This window comes from Myodes glareolus, chromosome 19, assembly GCF_982192425.1.
Source record: "Myodes glareolus chromosome 19, mMyoGla1.1, whole genome shotgun sequence".
Lineage (NCBI taxonomy): Eukaryota > Metazoa > Chordata > Mammalia > Rodentia > Cricetidae > Myodes > Myodes glareolus.
In genome coordinates, this window is record NC_142044.1 from 46,548,562 (window position 1) to 46,565,596 (window position 17,035).

Here is a 17,035-nt window from a genome sequence, read left to right on the forward strand (position 1 = left end):
CTGCCCCATGTGAGCAAGCAGGGAGTCCTCCACCCTCTGATGTCCCTGTCAGTGCTCCACCCCACCTCCCCCATTCACTCTGGCCCTTTCTGTCTTTGGCAGAGGAGAACGAGGAACGCACCATGATTGATCCCACCTCCAGGGAGGACCCCAAGTTCAAGGAGCTGATCAAGGTGAGGTATGGTCTGATGTGACTGGAGCATCCCTGTTGGCTCTGGGCCTTCTTCGGGGGACTCGCAACTTCTGTAGACACAAGGAGGAGCTGAGCCTCCAGACTCCTGAAAGACTACATTGGAAAGGGGTCAGAGGAGCGGGGTGTGGGCTGAAGAAGGAAATGAAACATAGGTTCTCTAGGTGCTCCCTAGGACAGCCCTAGGCCTCTATGGGGCTGTCACACAGTGCTCACAAGAGCTACGCAGGGTCTGTTTTGAACCGCTGCACTTTGTATACAGGCCTGGTTGTTATAGCTTCATGGGGTCAAGCTGTTTTGGGGAGCAGGTTGTTGTCTTCCTTCACCATGGCCTCATCTGAAGACGGCCCTTGGTGTCTTAGTCACCTGAAAAGGGAGTCTCAGTTGAGGCCTTGCTTAGATCAGACTTGGCCTGTGGCATGTCCGTGAGAGATAGCCTTGATTGCTGATAGATATAGGGGGGCACAGCCCACTACGGGTGGCACCATTCCCTCGGCAGGCAGTCCCAGGTTATATAAGGAAGCTAGCTCAGCACAAGTAAGTAAGTAAGTAGTGTTCCTCCAAGATTTCTGCTTCAGGCTCCTGTGTGAACGTCTGCCCTGACTTCCCCCAGTGATGGATTGACCTGTAAGTGTAAGCCAATAAACCTTTCGCTTCCTCAGCTGCTTTGGTGAGAAGGTTTTAACACAGCGACAGAATGCAGCTAGACCCCTGGGGGAGCATGTGTGACTATCAGCTAGGTGGGAGAGCAGAAGGCTGTGTTCTCGAAGGTCACAGTAACAGGCAGGCAGGGCTGTGGCTCAGTGGCTCCCAGGGACAACCGCCTGCCCTTCTCTAGCATATGCCTGACCCTGTCCAGGGGCAGCTTGAGTCTTTGATTGCTCAGATCTAAGTCCCAGGAGGACTCCCGAAGGCCACCACCTGAGACAGGCAGGTAGTGTCCTACCTCGGAGACCCAGACTTGGTTTGGGTGACCTAGGCTCTTTGAAATGCTGCATGTGACAGTGTTCTGAAATAGACGGCTCTCTATAAGCTTTCCTGTCTTTACCCCAGCCAGGAGCCCAATGCTGACCCTTGCGACTGAGTTCACAAGGGCCGATCCAGGGAAATCAGGGCTGCTTGCCCTCTGTGCCTTCTAGAAATATGAACTGGAAATGTCTGTTATGGCCACCCAAAGAAGCTGATTTATTTATTTTTATTTTTATTTATTTATTTATTTTGAGACAGAATTTCCCTGTGCAACCATGGCTGTCCTGGAACTCACTCTGTAGACCAGGTTGGCCTTGAACTCAGAGATCTGCCTTCCTCTGCCTCCCAAGTGCTGGGATTAAAGGCACGTGCCACCACTATTTCGCTGAGGATTTTTTTTTTTTTTGAGACAGTGTCTTACTCTGTAGGGGAGAAGGAGTTTATCTAGCTTGCAGTTCTGCATTACAGTCCAACATTGAGCCTGTCAAGATGGCAGGAACTTGGAGCAGCCAGTCGCATCCACAGTAAGAGCAGAGAGAGTGAACGTATGCACACTTACATACTTGCCTGCTGTACTCAGTTGCTTTCTCCACTCTTATCCTGTTTGAGACCCCATAGGTCTAGGGACTGGTGCCACTCACCGTAGGCTTGGTCCTCCCACATCGATTAGCTTAATTAAGACAGCCCCCCCACCCCAGACCCCAGACATATCCACAGACCAGCCCAGTGTGGATACTCCTCTCAGTCGGTTGTGTCAAGCTGACAATTAGGATAAATCATCTCACTGGGCAGTGATGGTACACACCTTTAATCTCAGCACTTGGGTGGCAGAGGCAGGCGGATCTTTGAGTTTAAGCCAGTCTGGTCTACATAGCGAATTCCAGGACAGTCAGGGCTACATGGAGAAACAGAACCAACCAAAAGCCAAAACCAAATAAACAAAACAGCCAACCAACCAAATGAAAGATTAACCATCGCAACTGGGCTGAGTGGCCTAGGCCGCCGATGGAGGTGTCAAGGAAGGGGGAAACCAGGCTCCTGCTACTGGATTGGAAGAAGGGCAAAGGTGTGTTCTGAGGTCTGTGGGAGCCTCTAGAAGCTGGAGGAGCCAGGAAGCAGTGTCCTAAGAGCCTCCAAGTGGGCTAACTCACCTCTCTAGACACTTGACCTCAGTTCAGTAACACTGGCTCTGGCCTTTTTACCTCCAGCATGTGAGAGGATCCAGGGGAAGCCATTGGAGTTGTGGAAGTCCATAGAACAGTCACAGGAAGCAGATCTCCTCCGCTGTAGCTGGCCGTCCATGTGGGCCAGGCAGGGTGGCTGTGTATCTGCAGCAGCGGCTGAGTCCTTGAGACGCCCTGTTGTGACCACTATCCCGTTGGCCTGCAGCTGTTCCCGTGGAGACTAGACCTGAGGCAACTCAGCCTGAGATCTCCTCTCACTGCAGGCTGGTCTTGACCTAGCACTTTCATAAGCTAGGGCTAAACACCATGGACAGGGGAGTGGTCCTGGGGCCTTAGAGGGTTCATTAGCCATGGTTGTGGATGCCTGGTGGAACATACAAAGTGTCAAATTGCTGAGCAAGGAAGGGGTCTGAGATAGACAAGTGCGGGAGGTGGGTGCAATGGCTCTGGGGGCTAGCCCTTTTGGTCAGGTCTATGGGGGCTGTGAGAGAAGCTGTGGTTTGGTTGGAGCGTGCTCCTATTGTAGGTCTGTGGACGCTTCCTTTCTCTGTCCTGGAAGTAGCTGGCTTGAATATTGCTCTTGTGCTGTGAGTGCAGGATGACCGACTTCCCAGCGGCTGCTAGGATGGACTCAGTGCCTGGCTCGTCCCCAGGATCACCGCAGAGCCAGGCACCTCGGGACTGCTCTGTTCAGACCCTTCGCTGTCATCCCATGCCTCCTCCCTTCATCCCTCTGCTCCACTTACTATGTGGATTCACTGCTGCTGTGCTGAGCAGGGACCCTCTGGGTGTATGTTTAGAGGAGACAGTTTCCTCCATGGCACACCGGCAATCTCAGAGGTCTCAGCATACCTTAGGCTTGATAATTCACCAGAAGGACACCAGAACCCACTGGAACAGCGGCTGTCAACCTGTGGGTCGTGACCCCTTTGGGGGTTGAGCAACCTTTTCACAGGGGTTACATATGAAACATCCTGCATGTTAGATATTTACACCATGATTCATAACAGTAGCAAAATTCCAGTTATGAAGTAGCATTGAAATAATGTTATGGCTGGGGGTCACCACAACACGAGGAGCTGTATTAAAGGGTCGCAGCCTTAGGAAGGTTGAGAACCATTGCGCTGGAAGCTGTTGTCCTTAAGGTCACAGTTGATGACAGGCATGGCTACCTGGGGGAGTCACGCTTGGGATCAGGATCTAGGGAGTGGACTGTGGGAGAAGGGGCAGGGTCTGGGAGCTTGGGATTATACCTCTATACAGATGGTTCCAGAACCTCAGAAAGCCACTGTGTCTCAGTGTCAGGACGTCGTTGAGTGCTGCAGATCAGTGACCCCGCTTTTAATGGTCCCCTGTGGGGGTGTTGCCCAGAAACAGGTTTTGTGGGGTTTTGCTGAACCAGACCTCTGCCTCCCTAGATGCAGGTATTTTTAAACTTAAAACCTATGTGGTGTATTGGCCTGAGCAGGTTAGAGGGCAGCTTGGACTGGCTGACATCCTGTCCTGCCGGGCATGGTCATGGTGGCCGTGTGACCTTCACAGCCTCTCCCAGTCTTTGGGACCAGGGCTGAGTTTCTGAGGATGCTTGGCCGGCCTCGTTTCTTCCTCTCTGCCCTCTGTCCTCTGTGTTTTCCCACTGTTGTCTTGTTGGCCTTCTCTGTCCCCTACTACTTTGGGATTGTCATCTTTGCAATGTTGTGAGTCGCCCTCTGCCTTTTGTCTGAAGTCCCTGGCTCTGGCTGGGCAGACAAGGGGAATGAGGTTGATCATTAAAAACTATTTTTGAGCATCTGTTGTGCTCATTGGACCATTAAGGGGTGAAGGTCCAATCCCAGCTCAGGAAAGTGAAGGGCCTTGACCCACGGCCATTCATTATCTGATGATGGGCATGGAGAGGGACCAGGTCTGGTGGGGAGGGTGCACTGGCCAGTGGGTGTCACCTTAGAATTGGACCTGCATTCTGTGGGCCCAGGAACCTCAAAGACTCACGCTGGCATCCTGCTGGGATTTCTTCCTGTGGCCATTTCCTCTGGTGTCTGCTGCAATCAACCCTGTAGGTGGCCAGTGTGTCGGAAGCTTATGGCTGAGACGCTTTGTGTCGTTAACCTTTCTGTTAGAAAGGATCCCGTGCCTTTTTTCTAGGGAGAAGCCTCTGTGCTCAGTGTCCCATTCAATCCTCGTTTCCAGGGCCTGGCACAGAGCTCCGAAACCCTCACAGTTGCCTGCGCGTGCGATCTCCCCTGCAGCACACACTCTTGGTCACACCTGGGTCACTGCTAATGAGGGCATTTGGTGAGCCTCCAGCTGGCTTTCAATGGTCGATGCTCCTAAGGGAATCGGTGTTGGATTGATGTATTTTGGAAGTTAAAGTTAGGAATTAAAACCCAACAAACCCACACAGCCCTCCCTAAGCATGCTGGTCAGGGCAGCCAGGCACCTCAAGCTGGGTGCATCTTCCTCCAAGGGCAGATTTCACATCTTATTGTTCAGTTGCTGGGCAAGGCCTACCCTTGTGAAGCTGGTTCTTTTTCCTCTTGTGCCCAGGTCATGTAGAGGCGCTCTGGCGTGCTCAACCCTCACTGACTCCCACCCAGTTCAGTAAGGTACATCTCCATCCATCCCCAGGGACAACACAGGACTCTGTTTGGAAATGATTAAAATATAACTGTCATGGCTCTGGGGGAGACAGACTGCAGACCTGATTATAATTCAGAAGGAACCAAGGGGAAAGTAATTTTTTATTCTGGTTAGGGCGAGCTCATAGAGCCAGCCGTGATCGAGTGCCGTGTAAGGATGTAATTAATATATGTCCCTCCTTATTCACCCGCAGGACCTGGGGCTCGGCAGATGAACGAGTCCCTAAAAATAATGGCTGATGCTATCTTTAAAAGCTCCTTTGTAAAACAGAAGATAAGAAGGAAGACTGGGAGCAGAATGATGGGGTGACAGGCATGTCCCCAAGTCAGCTGCATCTCCTGACTGGGGTAGGGGGTGGAGGGTGGGGATGGGGTGAGACTGGGGAGGATTTTTGCTTCCTGGACCTGAGAGCCTGGCCTGTTATGTAGAGTTCGTTTTTGAGCTTTTGGCTTTTTCTTCCTGCCTTCGGGCTCCGAGTAGGCCAGAGATCTACATGTGGGGGTTTTATTTGTTTTGTTTTTCTTCTTCAAGTTTTCTATTCTCATAGAAGAAACATTCTGTCATGATTTCCTGGAATATTTGCATTTAAGGAAAGAAGACTCTGGAAGCAAAGGAGGCTTGTAGGGCCCAGAGTCCTTTCTAGATGTGAATTCCCCAAGACAGTCCTCTGGTTTGTTTGAGACCTTGAGTCTGCTCCTGTCTTAGCCACTGGGGATGAGTGCTGAGCAAAACAGCTCACTCACTAAGCTCACAGTGCACCTGGGAGAAAACATGATTGGGACAAAGTGAACACGCGATCAGGTGGCAGGGTGTGCCTCGAAGCCTCTCCCACCTTCTGCAGTTTCTTGCAGGGCAGCCAGGGAGGTGGTATTTGAGTAGACCTCTGCATCAGTGCCTAGGTCGTGGCCAACTGCCCAACAGCGGGTGCAAAGGTCCTGCGGTAAGCATCTGCTTGGCATGTTCTAGCAACCACTGACATGGGCAGGGTGACAAGAGCCTACAAGCTTGCAGGAGAGTGACCTGGGATAGAGACACCGCAATAGGGGTGTGGGGATGGTGACCGATCATTGCTAACTTTCTCATGTTGGCTCTCAGGGTAGAGGGACCGACTCTTCCTCAAAGCTGTGGCAGACAGGGGTGGGGCTGGCTTTGTGTCCACTATATACGCCTTCCATACCTACACTGTCCCCAGCTAACACCCATGACAGGTAGGTTACCTTTCTCGTGGGCAGGGACTGCACTGTACCTCCTCTCTTCCTTGTCACGGCCCCGGGGGACACCTGCTGTGGTCACTATCCAGGGAAGACCCTACAAGTGAAGGCTCAATGGCTGTGGCCTTTACACCTGGAGGTGGGACCGCAAGGCAAGCACAAACTTCCCCTCCCTTTTTGATGACTGGCAGAGAATACCTACCCTTATCCGTTTGTTGTTTTGGGGTTTCTGTGGCTATGATGAACACCCTGACCAAACGCACCCTGGGCAGCAAAGACACTTAAAGGTTGTAGTCATCGTCCAGGGAAGCCAGGGCGGAACTCAAGGCAGGAACCTGGAGGCAGGAACGGAAGTGGAGCCCATGGAGAACGCTGGCGTATTCAGCATACGTATTACGCCCAGGACCACCTGCCCAGGCACAACCCAAATCGGGCCCTTCCACACCCGTCATCAGTCAAGAAACTGTACCGCAGGCTTGCCCACATAGTGGAGGCATTTTCTCAGTTGAGGTCCCTCTTCCCAGGTGACTCTGGCTGTGTCCACTTGGCACAAGACCAGCCGGCACAGCAGTCACAGCAAGCTCAATACACCGCTGTGCTTTCATTCCTCGTGAAGCCGAGACTGTGTCGTTTTCTGCATGGAGAAAAATCCTTGCTGTGGTTTGTAGCTCCCAGTGTGAGAACAAACCTTAGACCCTCGGGCAGAGGACAAGTGGGCACCTAGGAGATGTCCCCAGTGATCTCTTTCCTCCAATCAGGCCCTGCCTCATAGTTTTCATTGCCCAGAGGGGACAGCCCAGTGGCCAGAGAACACAGGTCGAACTGGAGCCCAATCAACCAGGGAGCTGGAGAGGGCGCCATCTCTCCCCCTGACCCTCAGAAGGCGCTTTGACATGTCCGCAGAGCCGCAAGACTTTGTAGCTCTTCATCCTAGCCACGTGTGGCTCTTAAGCTCTGAGATCCCCGACTCAGTCTCCTGGGGTCACTTGGAAGCTGGTCAGGACTTAAGGGGACTTGGCTTTGTGACCGATTTCTCGGTCCCTGTTTTTCTCAGAGAGTGACAAGACACTGTGCGTTTGGATTTGTTCACTTTGATCCTTCTGAGAGTGGCCACAGACCTCCACCTCCCAGGGCCTCAGGGGTCCAATTAGATAACTTAATTCATTTTGCTGGCATGGGAAAGTCACAGTCTGAGTGTCACAGATGCAGCCTGGGTGGGTATCTGTTTTATTCTGGGTGGGATGTGAGTGAGCACGGTCTCCCAGAATCCCTCTATCCCAGAGACAATTAGCACTGCAGGTAGATTGCTTCCACGGTGTGCCCGCCCAATGCGTTGAGTGGGAAAACCTGCTAAGAAAAGCTGTCTGGGGAAGATGGGTCTGGAAAACAGACACAAAAAAACTTGACCATGAGTGTTTCCAGCAGCGTGATGGGCAGAGAATGGTACAGCTCAAATGTCCAGCAATGGGGCAGACAAATAAGATGAACATACATTTGTGTCGTGCAGTGGTAAGGGGCTCAGTGGGAAGTGGGGGAGAGGGAGGAGCTATCATAGGGATGGCCTTCAAACACCGTGCTGAGAGAAGCCAGGCCTGAGGGAGGAGTTTGCCTACTGTGTAATCCCATTGATGGGACTCAGGATCAGGAGATGGAGAGGACCCGAGTCACGCGCGGAGAAGGCCTAGTTTCTGTTCAGGGGCAGGAGAACATTCTGAAGTGGGTTGGCGGGACCGTTACACAGTGTTGTGATCCCTGAAGGGTGCAGCAGGGGGATGCTCCATTGACTGAACAGTGCACAGAATGCAGTGGACAGCAGAGCCAGGCTGGGACCTCTTGCATTAGCCTGGGACTCGAACTCAGCACCGCTGAAGTGCAGGCTAGGAGGAGGGTTGATGCTTCATGCCCCCTTTTCCCTCTGTCCACCACTTGCTCATTTAACACCCAGTGCCCAAGTGGAGCCGTGAGCCCTTTTGCTGGGAGATATGTGTCACCAATTACCGATGGTCCCTGCAGGATCCCAGCCTGCCTGGTCCTGTCAGGGCTCTGTTGGGGACTGTTAGGAAGTCCTAGCTCCATGCATGGGTTGGGCTCTCCACTCCTGCTCTGGTCACGGACCAAGAGATACCTGTTGTCCTCCCTTGTTACCAGGCAGGTGCCTGGTAGCCCCTGTATGTTGGGGCAGCTGCCCGTCTGAGCCTGCTGTGGCTCTGCTTTGTCCGGCAGCTCTGACACGCCTCTCACCTCCCCCAGGTGCTCCTGGACTGGATCAACGACGTGCTGGCCGAGGAGCGCATCATTGTGAAACAGCTGGAGGAGGACCTTTACGACGGCCAGGTGCTTCAGAAGCTTCTGGGTGAGCGCCAGGACCCCACCACGTGGCACCATCCTCCTTGCCCTGGAAACAGCCCAAAGTTTGGTTTATACCTCCTGGGTGGCCCTAGCTGTGGTTTCTTTGCCGTCTGTCTTTCTGGTTTCTCTGCTGGCCGGTATGTACCCAGCCATGGGGCTGCAGCAGGTTTTAGTGGATGCTCATGCCACGGACCAAGGAAACAGGATTCAGAGAGGAGCCGCGTCCCTCATCTCATCTCTCTGGCCACCCTTGTCCCATCCAGTTATGAGCATTTTTAGGATGACATGACAGAGGGTGGGTCTCCAACAACCCCGTGTGAGGGAACATGTCATTGTCCTGACTCATGCTTCCAGACTTTACTGTCCCCAAGTCGTGGCTGAGGATGATTGAATGTGTCTCAAGATAGAATGATGGAAGAGAAGATGGACAGGTGGGCAGCCTCTCCATCGAAGGTTCTTGAGCCTTGCTGAATGCTGGGTTCTAGGCCAGTGAGTCCTGAGGCAGACATCTCCTATCCTGCCCTTTGGGAGTGTGCAGTCTGTCTGAGCAGACAGTGACAGATGCCATGGGTCTGGAGAGTATAAAGGCCACACAGATGCCATATTATATGGCCAGAGTGTGTGGCCTTACCACACACTGGAGTCTAAGAGTGGCCAGGAGAATAGAGAAGGATAAAGTCAGGGGTGGGGGATGGGAATGCCATGAGATGCATGATGCCTCAGCCTGGTGTGGTGACTCATGCCTGTCATCCTAGCCCTCGGGAGGCTGAGGCAGGAGAACTACTAGTTTAAGACTAGCCTGGCCTACATAGCGAAAGCCTGTCTCTGAAAGAAAATCGTGAATGATACCGCTTTGGGACCAGCTCTTACCAGGGGAAGTTGTGCTTGGGGCTGTTATGAGCGCATCTTGTGGGCTGTGCTGTCCTTTCTGGCTGAGTCTTGGTGGCTGTGGGACGTGGTGAGGTATGGGCTATCAGGTTTGCACCGGCTCCTCTCTTTTCGCTGTTTGTCAGGTGCCTTGGGCATAGGTCCTGATCGTACAGGTCTTTCCTTATCACAGTGGGTTCTCACAGCAGCCCAAGGACAGTCCCAGTGACTCAGTGTCTCCAAATGCCCTTTTCTTCCAGGGCATTTGATGCTATCCCTGTTCTTTCCTGACTTCTCTCAACGCCCCTCCTCCCCTTTTATTCCTCTGTCTCTGATGACGTCTTTGAAGGGTTTAGACATCTTGTCCTATAGAAAATGGACCCATGTAGATTCATCGGATCACTCTTCTATTTTTCTCTTTTAAAGATGTACTTAATTTGATTTTATGTGTATGAGTGTTTGTGTGTCTGGTTGCAGTAGATGGGGGGCTACCCTGGGTGGTCAGCCCGCCTCCTCTCCAGGGGTTTGAGTGTAGGAGCAACTTACCTTCTTTTTGGCCCTTGGACTTGGTGATTGGACTGGCAAGAGCCGTGTGTGTGTGTGTGTGTGTGTGTGTGTGTGTGTATGTGCGTGCGCATATGCGCACAGGTGCATGTGCCCATGTATGCATGTGTGAGTGGAGGTCAGAGGTTAATGTCAGGTGTCTTCCTCAGCTGCTCTCTACCTTACTGAGGTTTGGTCCCTCACTGAATTGAGAGTTCACCGATTTGGCAAGATTAACTGGCCAGGGAGCTGTAGAGATTCCCCTGACCCTGCCTCCCCACCCCCATCTGTGCTGGCATTACAGGCGGGCACTGCCACACCCAGACTTTTCCCTCGATGCTGAGTTCAGATGTTTACGAGCCACGTGACTCGGGTGCTAGGATCTGAACGTCTCATGTTTGAGCAGCAAGCACTGCTTTTTGCCTTTGCCGCTCCCAACACTCCCATGGCGATGCTTTTCCGTGGACCAATCCTTCAAGGTGGTGCCGAGTCTCAGGATCACAGGGCGGGCTCTGACTTTGCATCTCCACTGACCGTGGCTGGCTGTCGACAGCCCTGATGCCTGCCCTGGTCCATCTTTGAGAGCAGGACCTCTTGGGCATGTGCTTTTGGCTGCCCCTTCAGTTTGCCTGGTAGATGCGGCACTGACCTGAAGCCGTCCTGTTGCTTCTCCAGGCCGTGTGTCATGAGGACTTGAGGCTTGCCTAAGCTCTGCTGTCTTTGTACTGTGGAGTGGTTGTTATAGCCTCTCATTTGAATATCTCCAGTTGGTACTTGAAAAAGCAGCTTGGAAGCCTTTTATGTTAAGTGGTTTGGACAGAGAAAAGGACAATGGGAAGAGCATTCAAGGCTGAAGAGGACGTCAGTCAGCACATCTTTGCCTGGTTGTGTGGGCACTGCTGTTTCTGATGTAATGAAAGCTCTCATGACCTCTGAGACCGGGGATCCCAGGGTGACCTTGGTGTAGGCGCTGGGCTCTTGGGCTTTCCAAAGGCAGAGTTAGATCAAATAAGAGGTGCTGGCTGAACAATAAGATTTCAGTGGGAGTGCCAGGACTGGTCAAGATGAGGGGATCCAGCAAAGAAGTCTGGTGAGATCAACATATAGGAAGGGACCCCGAGGTGTGTCACGTGGGAGTAGGAAGTACTTTTTAAAATTTATTTGAATCATATTTTTTGCATGGGCGTGTACATGAGAATGGGGACATGTGTGGGCCATGGTGTACATGGGGAGGTCAGAAGACAGCTACACATGACCTTCCTCCTTCCCCTGTGTGTGAGGCAGGGTCTCTTGCTTACCTCAGCCTGCTCCATGCTAGACAACTCACTAGCTTCCGGGGCTTCTCTTGCCTGCACCTTCCTTCTTGTTCCTAAAGGAATGCTGGGGTACAGGTGTGCACATGAACACATTTTGCTTTTTGTGTTCTGGGGCTCGAACTCGGGTCCCCATGTTTCACGAAGCAAGCGTGTTACCCGCTGAGCCACGTCTCCAGCCTGAGGAGGTGTTTTGAGGGGTGACGAGTGTAAATGAGAGGATGGCATGGACCTTTGGACTTGGCCATGTGGCATTCATCAAGACTGAGCCACCAGGGAACCCAGAGGAGCCTCTATTCCTGACAGGGGTTGCTGGAAGCAGCAGGGAACTGCTGCGGCAGGCCAGGTTTCAGCTTGGCTGGCTTTGGTGGACAGGGTGGAATGCCTGTGTAGGATGCTGAGGGTCTTCTGGGCCAACTGGTACCCACTGGAACATTTTTAGTCCTTCCTCATGTGTGCCATCACCCTCAGCCGCGTACTTCACTCCAAGGGTCGCTCAACCTTTCTCTGACTCTTCCACATTGGAAAGAAGAGGCCATGACACATCTGCCACCCTAGCCGTTGACAGATCAACACCTGGTGTCTGTGCAGAGAAATCTCTTCTCTGCTTAGTAGAGTCACCGCGTCATGGAGACCGAAGGAGAGACCGTGGGGCACAGGACCTGCTTCCTAAGCTCGCATTCATACACTGACATCAGCGCTGGATAAGGTTTATGTCAACTTGGCACTGTCTGGAATTGTCTGAGAGGAGGGAACCTCAACTGAGAAAATGCCCCTCTAAGATGAGAGTGTGGGCAGGCCTCTAGGACAGCAGGTCTCACCCTGTGGGTGGCAGCCCCTCTGGCAAACCTCTATCTCCAAAAATACTTACATTACAATTCGTAACAGTAGCAAATTAGTTATGAAGTAGCAACAAACATAATTTTATGGTTTGGGGTCACTGCAACATGAGGAACTGTATTAAAGGGTTGCAGCATTAGGAAGCTTGAACACCACTGATGCAGGTAGGACTTCCTTCCTTCCTTCCTTCCTTCCTTCCTTCCTTCCTTCCTTCCTTCCTTCCTTCCTTTCAGTTTTTCAAGACAGGGTTTCTCTGTGTAACAGTCCTAGCTGTCCTGGAACTAACTTTTGTAGACCAGGTTGGCCTTGAACTCATGGAGATCCACTTGCCTCTGCCTCCCGAATGCTGGAATTAAAGGCATGTGCCACCATTGCCCAATGTGTATAGCATTTCTAAATTAGTGAGCAATGTGAGAGGGCCCAGCCTATTGTGAATCGGACCACTCCTAGGCTGGTAGTCCTGAATTTTTATAAGAAGGCAGGCTGAAATCAGGTGGTGGTAGCACTCGCCTTTAATCTCAGAACTTGGAGGCAGAGACAGGCCGATCTTTGTGAGTTTGAGGCCAACCTGGTCTACAGAGTGAATCCCAGGACAGCCAGGATTATGTAGAGAGATCCTGTCTCAAAAAGGAAAAGAAAAAAAAAAACTCCGCAAGTCATGAGAGGCAAGCACAGTCCCTCCCCCCATGGCCTCTGTATTAGGTTCCTGCCCTGCTTGAATTCCTACCCTATCTGCTTTTAATGATGGATTATGATTGGACTATATAAACAAAATAAGCCCTTTTCTCTCAGGTTACTGTTTGTTGGTCATGGTGTTTCATCACAGCAACAGCGGCCCAGTTAGTTAGTTAGACAATATCCTAACCCTCAGGCCTTAGATTGGGACTGTGTTTAGAGACACATTTTAAAAAGAAGTGATTAATTTGAAACGAGGTTATGGGGCCTGACCCTACTCCAGTATGACTAGTGTCATTTTTATTTATTTATTTTTTTAAAAAGAAGAATATTTATTCACTATGTATACATAGCATTCTGCCTTTATGTTTGCCTGCAGACCAGAAAAGGGCACCAGATCTCATTACAGATGGTTGTGAGCCACCATGTGGTGGCTGGGAATTGAACTCAGGGCCTCTTGAAGACCAGCCAGCACTCTTAACCGCTGAGCCATCTCTCCAGCCCCAGCTGGTGTCTTTATGAGAAGAAACTAGCCAGGGGAGGTGCTGCATAGCCACCAATCCCAGCACTTGAGCTGCTCAGGCAGAGAGAGTGAGTTCAAGGACAGCCTAGCTACATAAGGAGACCACATCTCATTAAAAAAAAATAACAATGTAGCTCTGGAGACAGTTGAACACAGAGGGATGTCCATGTGGGGACACAGAGAAGAAAGCAACCAGCACCTTGTCTCAGACCTCTGTTCCCAGGGCTGGGAGAATGAGCCTCTCTAGGCCACCACTCGGCCAGCGCTGCCTGATGTGGTTGCCTTCCCTTCTCTCTTGCCTCCTCCTCTGCCATTCCAGGTGACATCACTGGTGGCAGGGGACAAGCAGGCATGCTGGGTTCTCTTTGCCCCTTCCTTCTTCCCTGTTCCCTTTCCCAGGGTCTGCCTTGTCCTTGGTTGCTGCACACCTGTGGGCCCAGCTTGCTGTGTGTTTTCCTGTTGCTCACATACGTGCAGCTGGGGGTGTCCCTGTTGGGGCCTGTGACCCAGGTGACAGGTGGCAAGAATCCATGGAAGCAGGCCCTCTTGTCCCCAGAGGCAGTGTGGAACCACCAATTTGTTTCTCCATCACACTCACCTCTGCCCATTCTGTCATGTGTCCATCCATCCATGGTCTTTCTTGGCTGTCATGTTCACTGTCTGTCCCCCCCACTGAGGGCCGCTCTTGTCCACGTGTCTCCAGCACCTGTGCCCAGCAGCCGTTTGTTGAGGGAACATGTGATTGAAGGGTTGTACCGTGTGTAGTAGACGGTCATGTGCTGTCATGTCCTGCAGACTGCAGAAGATCTGACCATTTTAACTGTAGGAGCCGGAAGTCCGGGCAGGGGGGGGGGGGGGAGGGCAAGAACACGGAAGTCCTAGGCCCAGGAAAACACGTGTGGCAGAACTTTGTGGGACCTTAGCGGGGTTCATGATCTCAGTGACAATGTGGCTGATGGCAACTCTGCATCCCGGGCTAAGGACATGGTAATTACATTCCAGGAAATTGCCTCCGGTCACCCTGGGTCTGCGCCTCCGCTAGTTGGCAGAGGAGCCCTGTCAGGAAATATCACATCTTGGAATTAAAGACTAGGAAGGAACAGGGCTCCCTGCCTTCAGCAGGGGCCCCCGGAGCGCTGGCTGCTGTATCTGTGGCTACCTGCTCTCACCTGCTGCCTCCCCGAGTCCCAGAGGAAATTGCAGGCGGCTGGGTCCCTGTCTAGGTAATTGAATCCTGAGCGAATGTGACAAATTCTCGCCAAGGCTCCTCCAGCATGCTTCCTGCCTGTTCTTAGAAACGACACAGTCACAAACTCGGCAAATCTCCAATCAAACTTCTTGCGGTGTGAAAATGTTAGAGATGGGAGAAGGAGCCTGGGAAGGCAGGGAAGCCTCGCTGAGCTTTTCTTCCGGTGTTAATCAAAATTCACAGTCTGGGGTCTGCTGGGACATCTCCCCTCCCCACACTCTCTGCAGCCACCCTTTGAGGACGACCCAGGGACTTCCTCTTTCTCACTCCCTTATCGCACCTTTTGCTTTTTTTTTAAAAAAAAAATAATTTATTTAAATTTATTTTATGTACATTGGTATGAAGACATCAGATCTCCTGGAACTGGAGTTACAGACAGTTGTGAGCTGCCATGTGGGTGCTGGGAATTGAACCAGGGTCCTCTGAAAGAGCAGTCAGTGCTCTTAACCACTGAGCCATCTCTCCAGCCCCCCAGCCTTTTGCTTTTATTTTTAAATTATTATTATTACTATTAATATACACACATATTATGATGTGTGTATGTGGGGGGGGCGGGGTAATGCATGTGCACCTAAAGGTCAGATGACAACTTTTTTCTTTTTTTGAGACAAGATTTCACTGTGTAATCCTGACAGACTCTGCCTCTGCCTCCTGAGTGCTGGTGTTAAAGGCATGCGCCACCACATCCAGCTAACTTTAGCTTTTAATATAAATTTTTAAGGGTTTTTTTTTTTGAGAATTTTATAAACAGGCCCTGTGTTTCCACCATTGCCACCTTTCCACCTCTCCTCCCGCATCCCCACTCCCTCTCCAGCCCATGACCTCTTCTTTAATTATTAATTTTACATCTGTGTATTTGTGGCTCAGTGAGTGTATTCAGTGCTGCTCCTACGTGTGCCTTTAGGCTGACCACTTGGTATTGAACAATCAACCAGGGGGCTCCCTGTCTCTGGAGAAGACAGGTTCCCCTCCCCCAGCAGCCATTAATTGCCTGTGCTTCTTTATCTTGGGGTGGGGCTTTGCGGCAAGTCAACTGGAGTTGCCACTGTCAGGTCTTATTGAGGCAGCCATGTGGTTATGATTTCATGGGTGCAGCTTCCCAGGCACACCTAGAGGGTTCTACCTGGCAGCCGGCCAGAGGACAACTTTTGAACAGCTCTGTTCTTCCACTGTGGTGTCCGGTGCCTGACTGCTACCACGACAACACTGGACCCCCAGCTTCATCGTGAAGGGTCTTCTCCATTTCGTGCACATAAGCTGCTCCCAAATGCCTGCTTCATTCTTAACTGCCCTTCATTTGCTATAGTGTAACTTTCTCGCAGTAGAAATGGCCTCCCAAGTCCAGAGCTTCCTGGCTCAGCACGGTACCGCTGTCCCAGGGATCTGGGCTAAGACGCCCGACCCCACCTGGTGTCCCTGCTCCAGCCAGGGCACAGGTAGCTCCAGCTCCTCCCACTTGGACACTCTGCCTCATGACCTTGTCCTTGTCTCTACAGAAAAGCTGGGGCACTGCAAGCTGAATGTGGCCGAGGTGACACAGTCCGAGATTGGGCAAAAGCAGAAGTTGCAGACGGTCCTCGAGGCTGTGCAAGACCTGCTTCGACCCCACGGCTGGCCGCTGCGCTGGAATGTGGACTGTGAGTGGCCTCTGTGTGGGGACTGAGGGTTGGAAGGAAGCATCCTTTGTCTTTCCGTGTTGACATCGATCACTCCATTATGGCCTTGTGGGTAAAACCAGTGTACCCTCTTGACCTGTTGTGCCAGAGGCCGGGTGGTGGAGAAGAGGTCTGGAGATGCTAGGGGGGAGAGTACACAGCAAAGGGCACAATCGCACACCAGGGCTTTGCCTCCCCACCTCCTTACACACCACACACACACATACACACACACACACACACACACTCCCCCACCCCCACTGTGTCTCACCTCTAGGGTTCTTATTTGTTCATATGTTTGTTTATTTTGTGTGGGTCTGAGTGCACGTGTCTGGAGGCCAGTGGTAGGCCTCAGACAGTGCTCCTTAGGAACCACACCCCTTGTTTGTTTTGAGGTAGAGCCTCTCACTGAGACCTGCAGCTCACCAGTGTGGTGGGGCTGACTGGCCAGTGAACTCAGGCTCCTTCTGCCCCCAACTACCCTGTGCCGGAATTACTAGCATGGGCTACCACAGTTGGCTTTTTTAAAAACTTTAACTTGAGTTCTCATACTCGTGTGACGAATATTTTATGGACTGAGACGTCTCCTAAGACCTTGTATTGTTTTTAAGAGTCTCATGTAGCCCAGGCTAGCCTTGAACTCAATATGTAATCAAGGCTGGCCGATTCTCCTGAATTCTGGGATTATATGCCTGGTCCAAGAATTTTTTTTTTGTTGGGACTTGACACCAAACACCCAGTGTAGTGGTACAAAGTGAATCCATGTGGGGGTGGCTTACTGAGGCAGGTGCCAAGGAGCCCATAGCTAGCTCAGGAATGTCATGTGTCAG

The 17,035-nt window shown here is 51.8% G+C and overlaps 1 protein-coding gene across 2 annotated transcripts in view; it reads left to right on the forward strand.

The window, feature by feature from the left end:
- Parvb (parvin beta) overlaps positions 1 to 17,035 on the forward strand; it is a 79,716-nt gene that overhangs the window by 39,644 nt on the left and 23,037 nt on the right. For both annotated transcript variants that reach the window (XM_048444975.3, XM_048444977.3), the window contains exons 3-5: positions 103 to 173; positions 8,442 to 8,544; positions 16,047 to 16,187. In XM_048444975.3, coding sequence (XP_048300932.2) covers positions 103 to 173; positions 8,442 to 8,544; positions 16,047 to 16,187 — 315 coding nt within the window. The remainder of the gene's footprint in view (positions 1 to 102; positions 174 to 8,441; positions 8,545 to 16,046; positions 16,188 to 17,035) is intronic.